Raw genomic sequence first — 14,785 nt, 5'->3', positions numbered from 1 at the left:
TGTATAAGATGTTTTACAGGTGGTATTTATCCCCAACAAGAATCGCAAGAATGTTTAAGGACAAATCCGAAAAATGTTGGAAGTGTCATCAGGCACCTGGATCATACTACCATATGTGGTGGACATGCACTGAAGTGAAAAGATATTGGACTAAGATACATACTGTACGTGGTTGGAGAAAAATGATTAAAAAACACATAGACTTTAAGCTAGAAGTCTTTCTGTTGGGAATTATTCCTGAGATATATACTAGATGTCAGACTGTCTCTGATTATATTTAGGAAAGAAAACACCTTGACTTCATTTGAAAATAAAGAAAAGTACTTTTACTAAATACATCTGGAATACAGCCGTGGATAGTTGAATCTGAGACAAAATATGGCCAATATCCCATATCCCCTTATTAGTCCCTCCTTCCCACAAGAGGTCAGGCAAGGCTGGGCCAATGCCAGCTCCCTCTCGGCCCCCGTGGTAAACTTCTTCCGAAGGTCTCTGGCTGCTTGGCATGTCAGGAATGCAGGTTTCGTTAAAAAGCCCGCGTATCTGGTCTTCATGCTGATTTCAAACCTTTCCTCCCCACTCCCCTTTTTTATGTCAGATGACACTCTTAAAGGGCCCTCTTCTCCTTTCCTGTATAGGATAGTAATACACCTTAAGTCCATGAGCTATTCTACACTAAACATAATAACATTGCAATCTAACTACTAAATATAAAATGCAGAAATAGAAGTGAAGATTGGAGTGGAGGCTGACACTAGAGATGTATTATAAAATATGGGATTTATTCTATAACTGGCTAGATGGGAAAATATGTTAGAAAAGCAAAGATATATTTATGAAAGAGATGTTTCATAAATATATCTTTGTGAGATGCTGAGATTGCACAAGAAGATATGTAAACACCCCTTCAGCATATTGAAATTGTTTGATGTGAATGTTTTTTGTTTTTTGTTTGTTTTTGTTGTAGAAAAATAAAATTTCTTTAAAAAAAGAAGAAGTCTGGCAGTGGTATGACAGGTGTCAGGCCATGGGAGGCATGGCTGCGGTGGTCCTAAGGTAAGCGGGTAATAATAAGACCTTGTGCTTATTTTAGGACCGAAAAGAAAATAAGACCGGGTCTTAATTTCAGGGAAACATGGTATAAGTAACACATTATTGAAAAATAATAAGATAATTCTATTAAAAAAAACCAATGTTAATTATTTTTCTGGATTCCTCCTGACATGCTTTTCCTAGGGAGGGAACTTCTTATACAACAATTCTGCTAAATAAAATTATCTTGCTTTATTCCTTCAGTCTGATTAATTAGCGAATGCAACTAAGAACTATCTCCTGCTATAAGTGGAGATTTCTTCACTTATAGAGCTTATAATTACTAGAGTTTTATTAAGTTGAGTGCGGCTTACCCGCAAATAATTAGATGTAAAACAGCATTGATTAAGCACATACCTTGCCAGTTTAGAGTGTTCCTTGCAAATTCCACTACTGCCAGTTGCATTCCCAAGCAAATTCCTATAAGTAACAAAAAATGGTAAATGATACAATTCCATATATGCATTTATATATATATTTTCCAGCCAAGAAACAGAGCATATGTAGTTGCTTTGTGATCCCAAAAGCAAAAAAATGGAGCATAGATTTAAAAACAAAACATGACAAAGGTTATCCTCACCTTCACAACCTGTTGCCTAACCACCATTCATATTTAAGAAGTGGATGGAACGGGTGCTTTATGGCCTGTAGAGAGTACGTGCACACACACAAACATACATTATAAATTGTTGTACTGTCCCCTGTGGTCATACAACAGTATGATAGGTGCTTGGCAACCAATCACTTTTATAATTAATTGCAACATTCTGCATTTTTTTTTTGCTGGTTTCCAGTGCTTTTTGCTAGTTTCCAGCAAAAACCATCCATACAGAAGAATGGCTTTGCCTAATGAACACAGTGATTCTCTTAACAACCACCACAAAAGATGTAAAAAATGTGGGTGCATCACAGAGGGCCTCAATTTATAACTGCAATGATTTACAGCTGGATTTCTGGTCCTAATTGTGGTTGTAAGACTACCTGTATTTATCACTTTGAATTCTAAACATCATCCTTTCTTCTGCATTTACGTTGCACTAATATTTGATCCTCATTTCTTCATCTTAGGAACAAGATTAATCAACATATTGGCCCTTGCATGTTATTATTAGAAAGTAATTAGGAGCTGGGAATAAGAGCTAGACAATTTTTTCTTGAATACAGGTAGTCCTTGACTTATAACTTTTAGTGACCATTCAAAGTTACAACAGCATTAAAAAAGTGATTTATGACCATTTTTCACACTTACAACTATTGCAGCATCCCCATAGTCACATGATCAAAGTGTTTGGCAACTGGTTCATATTTATGACAATTGCACTGTCCTGGGGTCATGTGATCACCTTCTGTGACCATCTGACAAGAAAGTGAATGGGGAAATCAGATTCACTTAACAACCAGGTTACTAACTTATCAACTGCAGTGATTCACTTAACAACTGTGGCAAGAAAGTTCATAAAATGGAGCAAAGCTCATTTAACAAATGTCTCACTTAACAACATAAATTTTGGGCTCAATTGTCATCCTAAGTCAAGAACTACCTGTACTAACCTATTACAGCAAACTGCCATGCTTTTTGCAAATTGCCAGACAAATCCATAAACTGAAACATTGGGGGAAAATATCAATTATCAATAATTATTTTATTTCCTTTTTTTGGGAAAAGGGGATAAAAAGAGCTTTGTTGCTCCCTGACTGGTAATTGTCCAAGAAGTAAGACCTGATTGGAAGTTGTTCTTTGCACCCTATTGCTCTCTAGAGTCAACAGAAGGACAATATGAGGCCACCATGAAGCCAACCAAGGCTTTATATCTGTTTTTGTCTTTTCCTCCCGGCCATTAAAAAAAACACCTTTATTGTGTAAATGGTAAAGCAGCTCCTCAATGAGGCTGTGTATGTCAGGAAGAAGTGGCAAAATACAATACCACTCTATCACCAAGCAGCAATGGAAAAAGTTAGAAACCAACTTGTTTTAAGGCAACAGAGGACAAGCTGTAAAACTGCTTGTGCAATTTTTCCACTAAAGTAGAAGCCAGTTCAATTTCCACAACTCCCAGACCTTTCTAAAAGAGCTGCTGCATGAAGTGCCCTAAGAGCTCACAAGCTTCTGAACTAGCATTTCTGCTTTCAATTTGGAGATTCACAAGCCTGGGAAATCTGCTTTGAACAAACGTTATTAATTATGCAAAACTAAAATCACTTAACTCCCTGTGTACATTCTTACCAAGAAAGGGCTTTTTCTTTTTTCTTGCCCATGAAATGGCTTGAAGTTTTCCTTCAGTTCCCCTATGGCCGAAACCTCCAGGTACTAATATGCAACTGAAATAATACACAATACAAAATTTGAGCATAATGCACAAGCCAAATAATTTAGATTTGAGACTTATGTGTATCTGTGTCATTCTTTTACTGATAGGTAGAACATAAAAGTCCTTTATCTGAGTTTTTCATCTGTTGGTGTATGTACTTAATATTTTATCAGTGTATGTTATTTCAACATACTATTATGATACATAAGGTGTGACCTCATCCTAAGGACAATTTTAAGAAATCTTAGTCTGCATTGCACAAACAATTTTTTTTTCACATAATAATATTACCATTGAACATAAAGTAAAGATTTGCTTTTTATTATAACTTACTACAATTCATAATTTAGGACATTAGCAAAAACTAAATAACTCAAAACACCTAATAGAAATACTTCAGCAAAAATAAGGCTGAGATTTCCAAAAATGCATAGCAAGAGTTGGGTTGAAGTATGCTCTACACACTGACATATCAAATGTTCAAGCTTTAGTTTTAAATAAAATTAAAATGCATTTATTTATAAAACAAAAAATAAGTATCACCCAGGTAAATTGGAGTGGAAGTTGAAGAAAAAGGTACTTGCTTACTCTGCTTTACACAGTTTCTGCCAGGCCTGATGGAATCTCACTGGATTCTCAGCCTCCATAGCAGGTTCGAGGTCTGCTGAATCTATATACTAGTTGAATAAAAAGGCAGGGCATACTTTAAATATACGTATATATACACATACATTAAATACAGTGGAACTCTTCTCAAAGTAAAAATCTTAACAGTTTATATTTAATAAAGTTTTGAATCTACAAAGCTTCTACTCTAGCACTGGTTCCATGATAGTACTCTAAGTATTAGGGATCTATTGAATTATATAAATTTTACATTAAAGTATGTAAAATTTACATTAAAGTCTGTTCTGCTCTATGTAAAATTTACATAGAGCAGAACAGATTGAATAAAAAATGGGCTTCAGAGTGTTTTTTAAATTTATAAAAATGAGGAAAGTTATTTCAAATGAATGAGCTGCCATTTATCTTGCCAAGTGCACAGCAGATTTAAAAAAAGAAGGTTGTATAAAAGAAAAATACGTTTAAACTTAATAATTCAACAGTTATTATTACTGAAGCCAAGTTTTTCATAATATAATGCAATTCAAGATATAAAATGAACTTTCAATTTCCTTCTGGGGATATAATTTCTATATTTAAAAAATCAGTTGGATCAAAGAAAGGTATTTAAGGTAATTAAATAAAGATGCTAGTTTCTAGGAATCTTCAATACGATATTTAAATATTTTAATAGGAGAGTTATTTCAGCAGATAAAATGAAAATGTTTAACTTCACAGCTATGATACATTACAAAACATACAATTTTGTCTGATAGTAATTAACCTCCTTCTAAACTTACAATCATTTTGAAAATCATTCATAAATAATAACAGCCCTTCTGTACTTTCAAAGTTCCATTAATTCACACATCAGGATCTTTATTTCAAATCAGGAGAACTATGAACTGCATACAAGAGCTGCAATAGCGCAGTGGTTAGAACGCAGTACTGCAGGCTAACTCACTGCTCACTCCAGGAGTTTGATTATGAGCGGCTCAAGGTTGACTCAGCCTTCCATCCTTTTGATGTCAGTAAAATGAGGACTCAGATTGTTGGGGCAATATGTTAACTCTGTAAACCACTTAGAGAGCTGTAAAGCACTGTGAAGTGGTATATAAGTCTAAATGCTATTGCTGTTGCATTTTCTAATTGATATTATTTGCACAAACTACAGATCACATGTTTCAGCAGAATCAAATACAATATGCCAGCCAATGGCAGCATTTGCTGGAAATATAGAGGTTACAGGATTGGAGAAGGCTGCCTGTATCTTTCTTACAATCAATGTGTATATATATATACACATACATTAAATACAGTGGAACTCTTCTCAAAGTAAAAATCTTAACAGTTTATATTTTAATAAAGTTTTGAATCTACAAAGCTTCTACTCTAGCACTGGTTCCATGATAGTACTCTAAGTATTAGGGATCTATTGAATTATATAAATTTTACATTAAAGTATGTAAAATTTACATTAAAGTCTGTTCTGCTCTATGTAAAATTTACATAGAGCAGAACAGATTGAATAAAAAATGGGCTTCAGAGTGTTTTTTAAATTTATAAAAATGAGGAAAGTTATTTCAAATGAATGAGCTGCCATTTATCTTGCCAAGTGCACAGCAGATTTAAAAAAAGAAGGTTGTATAAAAGAAAAATACGTTTAAACTTAATAATTCAACAGTTATTATTACTGAAGCCAAGTTTTTCATAATATAATGCAATTCAAGATATAAAATGAACTTTCAATTTCCTTCTGGGGATATAATTTCTATATTTAAAAAATCAGTTGGATCAAAGAAAGGTATTTAAGGTAATTAAATAAAGATGCTAGTTTCTAGGAATCTTCAATACGATATTTAAATATTTTAATAGGATATTTATTTCCAGCAGATAAAATGAAAATGTTTAACTTCACAGCTATGATACATTACAAAACATACAATTTTGTCTGATAGTAATTAACCTCCTTCTAAACTTACAATCATTTTGAAAATCATTCATAAATAATAACAGCCCTTCTGTACTTTCAAAGTTCCATTAATTCACACATCAGGATCTTTATTTCAAATCAGGAGAACTATGAACTGCATACAAGAGCTGCAATAGCGCAGTGGTTAGAACGCAGTACTGCAGGCTAACTCACTGCTCACTCCAGGAGTTTGATTATGAGCGGCTCAAGGTTGACTCAGCCTTCCATCCTTTTGATGTCAGTAAAATGAGGACTCAGATTGTTGGGGCAATATGTTAACTCTGTAAACCACTTAGAGAGCTGTAAAGCACTGTGAAGTGGTATATAAGTCTAAATGCTATTGCTGTTGCATTTTCTAATTGATATTATTTGCACAAACTACAGATCACATGTTTCAGCAGAATCAAATACAATATGCCAGCCAATGGCAGCATTTGCTGGAAATATAGAGGTTACAGGATTGGAGAAGGCTGCCTGTATCTTTCTTACAATCAATGTGTATATATATATATATATATATATATATATATATATATATATATATATATATATATATATATATATATATATATATATATATATATGTCCAATTTTGCGCTTTACAGTGTTAGCTGACATAGGAATTACAAGTCAACAATTCTTATATTAATTGTTTTATTCTGGCTGTAAACTGCCCTGAGTCCTTTGGGAGAAGGGCGGTATAGAAATTTAAATAATAAATAAATAAATAAATAAATATTTGATGCCATTAAATATTACAGTTAAAGAAAATACAGTTAAGGTCAAACTTACCTAAAAAGAGCATGTGAGAAATAAACAAATTAAATAAAGCAATTGGATGAGAATCAGTATTCACGGAGCAGGGTGACTGTTGTAATGGTCGAAACAATACTGAAGCATACAGCTTGGCAACAGTTGCCTCATACAACTTAAGACTACCCTGACATCATGCTGCGCCTCTCGTGTCCTTCTCTCTAATACAGTTCATGAATTTAGTGCAATATAAAGGTGAAAATTGTCATTCAGAATATAAGAATTTGTTAGAATATTATTTTTGTTTTATTATTAATAAAACATAAAAATTGCAAAGAATGTCCAGATTTTTCTGTGTACCACCAAAGTTTTCTCACAGACTACCAGTGGTCAGTGGACCATCAGTTGGCGACCACTGATCTAGGTAAACCATCACCATTGTGTTCATGCAGCACCTCATTTATTAGCTGCATGAAGATAGTGGGAGGCCCTTGCAGTTCAAAAGGGAGAACTCTAAATTGAAAACCTCCCAAAGGGCAGTTAAATACTGTTTTCCACTCACCATCCTCTTTAATTCTGACTCAGTAATATGCTTCTTGCAAGTCCAGTTTGGTAAAAAAAATCTTTCCTTTTGCCAGATGGGCTAGTATGTCCTTTATCAGGGGCAACAGGTAGATATTTCCAACACACACTCCATTTAGCCCTCTATGCACAGATAAAGGGACCTGTCCTTTTTTTCCCCAGAACAGGACCAGGGCAGCCACCTTTGGTCAGGCCAGTTGAATGAACCCTCTTTTTAATTTTTGTCTATAAAAGCCCGCAACTACTCCAGTTCCCTAGGACTCATTGAATATAGCTTGGGCTTAGGCACTTTAGTACTGGCAAGATTTCCAAGGAGCAGTCAGTTGGCCGGAGGGGTGGGAGCTTGTCTGAGTCCTGGTACACCTAAGGAATTTGAGGGTCGGCCTTCTTCCTCTCCTGCATTGCAACCCCCACCTCCTGTCCTGGCTTTGGGGGCCCTAAGTCCCCTTCAGGCTTGCCTTTTGCTTCAGCCCTCCAGATTTTAAGCAGCCCCCTTCTCCAGTTCACATAACAGTTCCCTTTCTGTAGTCATGCTAATCTTAGCACCAAGGATCTTTCGATGCTCAGTGTTATGATAAAACTCAGAGTCTCTGTGGGCACCCCATCGGCATTTCTATTGGCTGATTGACAAATGTTCCTGGGATCCCCCTCTCACTACAGAGCCATCTAGCCAGTAAAATGGCACCAGTACCTTGAATGATCTAAGATTCCTCGCTTTTTAACCAGGGCAGGGCTGACTAGGCATCTAGTACAACCTGAGTCCAGAAAGACCAGTAGATTGGCTTTTTGTCCTCAGGATTGGACTACAAGTTCAGTGGAGACTGTCATAGGTAATTGGGCCACTTACCAGGGGGTCATCATCTGACTCTCCCCAGGGCCCTCTGCTGGGCCAGTCAGAGTTTTCTCACCATCCTGGGGGGATGGGGTGAACTTTATGACCTCTACTCCTTCCAGGGCCATCTCATAGGTTTGCAGTGGCAGCTTGGTAGGCTTCTTGGTGGAACCTGGAGTCGCCTTTTGGGTAGGATAGTTAGATTTACATTCGGCAGCCTGGTGCCCCTCCTTCCTGCACTTGAAAAGGTGGCAGAGAGTGGCTACTTGGCTGCACTTTTGGGACTTCCTTCTTCTCTGGAAAGTATTTTCACCACCTGCATCCCGAGTGATACTTGTTTTGCGCTAGGTCAATTTCCATCTCCTCTGACAGAATGTATCAGCTATGAAGGGTAGGGGGAAGCACCCTTGGAGATGCATTTGTTGCAGACCTAATCGCTCAGCCCGTCTTTGAAGAATCTGATCAGGATGTTTTGTAGCCAGTTGGTGAGCCTGCAAGCCAGGTGGCAAAACTCATGGGTGTACTCAGTCAACCTTCTCTGTCCTTGGCTGATGGTTTTGATGTGGTCTCTAGCTTTGTGGTCAGCCTCAAATCACTTGTGGAGCACTACCATGAATCGGTTGAAGTTTATCAGCTCCAAGGCATCATCATTGTGGAGGGTGACCATCCACTGTGCCACAGCCCCTTCTAGAGCCATGGTGACACATTTCACTTTGCTGCCTTCCATAGTTATCTCAGGATCATACTCCTGCATGTAGGTCCAAACCTGGGCTAAAAACCAGTTAAATTTCACGCCGATGCTAAACCTGCAGGGGGGTGAGTTGAGCTGGTTCTCAGTGGGTCACCAGTTTTCTTCTTCTTCCGTTCACTCGGAGAGATCCAGTCCCAGAGGTGGTCTGGATAAAGCCTCTCTCTAGCACTCAATCTCTTCCTGATCACTCCCTTGAACCAACATCATGTGCAGAGTCCCTATGATAGAAGTGATATCCTCTCTGGTTTGACCACAATTGCAGATTCTGCCTAATGCCTCACTGATCCCTTAGGGAAGAAAACATATGACTTCATTTGGTTGAAGTGAAAGATAGCTTTACTAAGTGATGCTGGTTACAGTAAAGTCAGGCAGAATCTGATTTTCCATCGCATTAACACAAAATGATTTTCTTCAGTTCTGTCCCTCCTCCCATGACCAGTCCCAATCCAGCCAATGCAATGCTGTCGGGATGTCTTGGGAATACTGAGGTGTTTGGGCTGGTAACTGAGGCTGGCAACTGAGGCATTTGGGATGGAAACTTTCAGGGCAAATGGCCTTGATGATGCCTTGGCATGAACTAATTCCACATTGATCTGCTTTTCTTCAACTGTCATTCCCCCCTCCCAAATTCCCATACAAAAATGCATACATTTCTCCTACATTTATTGCCCATTTCTCCTCCTCCCTCCCTCCCCTTTAATCCTTTGATGGCAGGATGCCCAGTGCTATGCCAAGCCAAAGAGGGTGAACCTGCTTAGCCGCATGTAAAAACATTATCTTAATGCATGCAATTTTGAATAGGATTAATATATCAGTTAAACCAACCAGAGTCACTTTAATGAAATAGGCAGTGTATAAATTTTATAAATGAATAAATAAAATAATATTAATCAAGAAATAAAATATTTCTCAGGAACATGGGATTTTCTTTATCTTTCAGAAATTCCGGTATTGAAATTACTATAACAACTCTCAGGACAAAACCACATACTTAAACTGCTTTAGAAAATGTGCAAGAGATAGCAAAATATATTAAAGAGCACATGTTCCTCAAAACAAACCTTAGAAACACCACAGGATGCTTACAAAATACAAAAAAATAATGAAAGGAAAAAATTGATTGATTCTCACCATTAGATCAAGTTTGTGATTAATTGCTATAGCTGAATGCTCTAATGCCTTGATAACAGAGGTGTAGCAATCACTCAGTTTTGTATACTTCCCAACAAGAGCAACAGAACAGCTCTTTAGCATCCTCTCATACCTGGCAATATAAAATATCAAATAATATATAGATTTCCAAATATTTCAGCAAGTATTATAGTATTATAAATTTGGACTGGATATACCGTATTTTTCAGAGTATAAGACACACATTTTGTCTCCCAAAAGGGGGTAAAATGTCTGTGTGTCTTATAGACAGAATACCGCCGAAACCCTGGCCACCTGCTGGCAGTTTTTGGGCATCCACATGCCCTGTTTTCGGGCCTTTTTTCTGCCCATTTTCAAGGCTTTTTTCAGCCCAATTTGAGGCTTTTTTCAGCCCCTTTTTTTGGCCCCTTTTTTCCAAAAAAAAAAAAAAAAGGCTGGAAAAGGCCTGACAAAAGGCCCAAAAATGGGGCACACAGAGGCCAAAAACTTTTTTTATTGTTTTCCTCTTCTAAATCTAGGTTCATCTTACAGTCAGGTGTGTCTTATAGTCCGAAAAATACGGTAGTTAGTTAGTTAGTTAGTGTGTGTGTGTGTGTGTGTGTGTGTGTGTGTGTGTGTGTGTGTGTTTAAAACAGGTGAAGCCATGTTCTTAAGTGTCCAAAACAGATTGCTAGCAGCTGTATTAAGGTTCACTCTCCCAATGAGAAAGACAAGATAACAGAAGCTTGAAATATTTTTAAAACACAAAAACCTTCCAGTTTATTCTACTTGTAGCTGCAGTGGTATCACCATCTGAATTTACACAAATCATCTTAGAATGAAAGCCCTGCACAAATATATTTATAAATGGCTCATGGCTAATTTATTATTAAATAAGATTATGCTCAACTGGAATAATTTACACCTCTCCAGATAAGAAGATGATTCAGTTATTTATTATGAGTTAGGAGAAAAGAAAATAGAGCAGTTGAGAATAATCTACCAAAGAGAAATTACATTAATAGAAACTCCACACAAGGTTTACTCAACAGTTAGATGTTTTGAAGAACTGAATCAATTTATTTCAGGTGTGGTATAAATAAATCTGCTATAAAAATGTGGGTTTTTGGATTATTTTCTGATCCAGGGGTTCTATCTCTTAATTGTTAGAATTTGTATCTTACCCTTATTTAGTCTTCTGAGCTTTTGTTAATGGTAGGAAACTATTCATTATTAATTTATTATTTCAATTTATATAGCCACCCATTTCAAATACATGACTCTGAGCAGCTTACAATAGTTAAAAAGAAAAGAAATGAATACAACCTAGATGCATTTTTCTTTCCATTTTTTTCTTGATATATATTTTATTCTTTGGTGAATGTAATAAGCCATCATTTAAAAAGAACAAAAAGCATTAAAAGCCACATAAAACCAAACAACATAATTGGCAGCCAAAATATCAGCAATGAGCATCTGAATCCTGGTTGCAAAGCCATCTCTTTAAGGCCTTATGAGAAATCAGTAGGGGTGGGACCAATCTGATCTCCTGGAGGGGGAGAATGATATCCCATAAAAGAAAAGACTCCCTTCCTAGATCCTGCCACATGGAATCCCTAGCACAGTGTTTCTGAGGAATGTCTGGCTGTGATATTCTGGGAGTTGAAGTCCATACATCTTAAAGCTGCCAAGGTTGAGAAACACCATCTAGTGCAGGGGTGTCAAACTCACATCATTATGGTGGGGTCACATGACGTATTGGGACTTTTTCCTCCTTTGCTAAACCAGGCGTGGGAGTGGCCAGAGCACGACGCATCCAGTCTGTGGGTTGGGAGTCTGATAGCCCTGGTCTAATGGATGGGATCCAGAGCACAGCTCTCCTGCCAAAGCTAATAGGATGGGCAAATGTTACCTGGAAAAGGTGATTCCTCAAATAAAATGATAATGTGTGACATCTTTGCAGGTCCCTCTCAACATCTCAAAGAAAATGGACAAGCAAAATTAATATTTTAATTATGTCCCTTCATTTTCTTCAGCACAGATAGAGCCATGCAAAGTGTCAAGCATAGGGGAATTTTCTCTCTTTCCTTTTACAAGGAATGAAATGACTTTTGTAAGTGTTTAAGTTTGAGCACAGATTTTTGCTCCTTGCTTTAACAAAATGTTTTTATTTCAGCATTTCTGACTGAAAAGAAGAGATGAGAACTTTGGGATTGAAACTGATGGCAAGGTTGAAGTATCTTGAGCTACAACTGCATAGTTTCAATTTCCATTTATTTTTGCACCGAGCTTGCCTTTTTCTTACAATGAAACTTATCAGTGTATGATGCAACATCGTTGGAGGGGGTTATTTTTCAGCTACCTTATCACAGAAACTAATGTTTAGTACAGGTGAGAGAAAATCAGTGGTCCAACTTTATCTGGTTTTCATGCCTAAAAAGTTTAAAATCTGTTGACTTCCGGCAGCGACATCAGCATGGAGCAGGCGAGGGGACGATTCTTTGTTCCTGAAGCTGGAAATATCTTCCTTAGGAGCCCTTTTAAGTCATTGCCGAATGTGTAGAGAATGGCAAATTAAAGAGGAAGCCCCAGAGAGTCAGGTGGAAGGCAAACCCCCAACTAGACAGGAGCGGTACTTTTAAATTCTAAGTAGGAAAAAGCCTTTAAGATCAGCCTGGAGCGCTGGCAGCTGCGAGAATGGGAAGCGAAAAGTGAAAAGTGACAGCTTCGTTCCGGAGACGAGTGATCCTAGAAAGAGGTGAGGAGGTCTTGGTGAGAGATGGCGTGAAATTAGCGTGAGAAAAGAAACAAAGTGTCAAGAAGATGGCAACTAGAAGGGAGTAAAGCCGGGAAGGAAGAAACAGATCAGTTTAAGAAAAGGGTGAAGAAGGGGAGAGTCCAAATAGAGGATTGATTAAAATAAACATTACATAAAAAATAGACGATAGAAAAGATTAAGAACAGAGAGTGTGAATTGGAGATGAGATGGAAGATGGTATTGGAAGTGGAATGACTGAATGAAAAGAGGTGATTGAACGATTTTGAGAATCGGGGGTGGAGAATTGCAAAAACATGAAAGTATAAATTGGACAGTAGAGAATTTAATGTTAAAAATGTGAAGTAAATTCAGCAGAAAGAAAAGAACATCACAATTAATAATTTACTGACATAAAGAAGGGGACAGTGTTTAGTAAATATTTTGGAAGCATTAAATAAACTGGAAAGTGAAAAGAAGACAGGAGGAGGTGCCATCTGGTGGACTGGTGGACAGATTAAAGGCAAGGAAAATTTGGAGAGAAGACTGATGCAACAGATAAGCACAAATGGACAATAAGTTACAAGAAGAAAAGTGATTATTGACACTGATTTATATGAAATGCTATGAATGAATTGAATTAAGGTATGAATGCATAACTGATAATTGTATAAGTGAACTGAGAGAAGAACAAGAAATGTATTGTAAAGAAAGATACGTATTTAAATAAGGGGGAAAATAGATATTTAGAAAATTGTATATGCATAAGTACTGCAAATAGAGACATAAAAGTGATAAGATTAATATAAAAGATAATATATAAGTGTGGGATAAAAATAGGAAAATAGAGTTGTTAAAGTGTAGTAAAAGCAAACCTCAGTGTTAAAGAAAACCTTAATATAGGTATACTGATATATGTTAATGTGGAAAAATATTGTACAGGTAAAAAAGATGTCTAACTCAGCGACAATAAACAAAACAGGCAAAAAAGGAGCCACAAATATTACACCAACAGAATCTCCCACAACCCAAAGATCGATATTGACCATGATAGAGAAAGAAAAAACAGAACAGGTAATGAGTTCACAAAATATGCAGATAGCGTTACAATTGATACAGGAAACAATGTTGAAGACCCAGGAGGCAATAGCGGAGAATCATGAGGAGACAAGGGTACATCCTAAAGAAATTAAAGAGGAAATTGGGGAAATGAGAAGTGAGATAAAAAATATGAATGATAAGATAGGGAGCATACAGCAAACAATGATGGAAAATGAACAGAGAATCCAAAAACTTGAAACAAAAATAGAGCAGATGGATAATCAAAGGGAAATGTGGGAACAGAAAACCATGCAAATAAATAGAGAGCTGGCAGAATTGATCGTATTTTTGGAAATGGAGAAGGCTTCTTATTTCTTTAGATTTCAAAATATTGTCAAAGAGAAAGAAGAGGAGTTAGGAGAGAAAATGGCAGAAATTGTGGCAGAGATATTAGAGAAAGAAAAACAGGAAATAAGAGGAGACATTGATGAAACATATTAAGTATATACAAATTACTCAAGAAAGCATAGGTTGGCGAGGGAGGTACCATTAAATTTATGAAACAAAAAATAAGGGATGACGTGTATAAGAGGTCAAGAGAGGAAACGCTAACTTATAGAGGTAAAGAAATCATAGTACTGAAACAGGTTCCACGAAGAATAAGAGACCAAAGACATCAATATCAATTTCTGTCAACCAAATTAATTAAATATAAAGGAATGCTTCGATGGCTGATACCTGAGGGCCTACTCGTGACATGGCAAGAGAAAAAATATAGGATTGACACATTGGAGAAAGCAAGGGAATTTTATGAAAATCACTTTGTGCAGGGGGAAGATCAAGAGAGTAGGGAAGAATTAGAGACTAGAAGCCAGGAGGAAGAGAACTTGGAAGAAGGAGAAGGAAAGAAAGACACACACACACAGACAAAAAACAATAAGGAAAAGGAAGGATAGAAAGAGAG

General features: G+C 36.8%; 1 protein-coding gene across 4 annotated transcripts in view; it reads right to left on the bottom strand.

The window, feature by feature from the left end:
* CTPS2 (CTP synthase 2) overlaps window positions 1-14,785 on the bottom strand; it is a 193,691-nt gene that overhangs the window by 63,971 nt on the left and 114,935 nt on the right. For all 4 annotated transcript variants that reach the window (XM_058186754.1, XM_058186755.1, XM_058186756.1 and 1 more), the window contains 4 exons: window positions 10,026-10,158; window positions 3,990-4,078; window positions 3,317-3,411; window positions 1,450-1,512 (listed from right to left, as the gene is read on the bottom strand). In XM_058186754.1, the coding sequence (XP_058042737.1) occupies window positions 1,450-1,512; window positions 3,317-3,411; window positions 3,990-4,078; window positions 10,026-10,158 (380 nt within the window). The remainder of the gene's footprint in view (window positions 1-1,449; window positions 1,513-3,316; window positions 3,412-3,989; window positions 4,079-10,025; window positions 10,159-14,785) is intronic.

Source organism: Ahaetulla prasina, chromosome 5 (genome assembly GCF_028640845.1).
Source record: "Ahaetulla prasina isolate Xishuangbanna chromosome 5, ASM2864084v1, whole genome shotgun sequence".
NCBI classification, from domain to species: Eukaryota; Metazoa; Chordata; class Lepidosauria; order Squamata; family Colubridae; genus Ahaetulla; species Ahaetulla prasina.
Note: the sequence above shows the minus strand (reverse complement) of the source record. Positions and strands in the feature narration are given on the sequence as shown.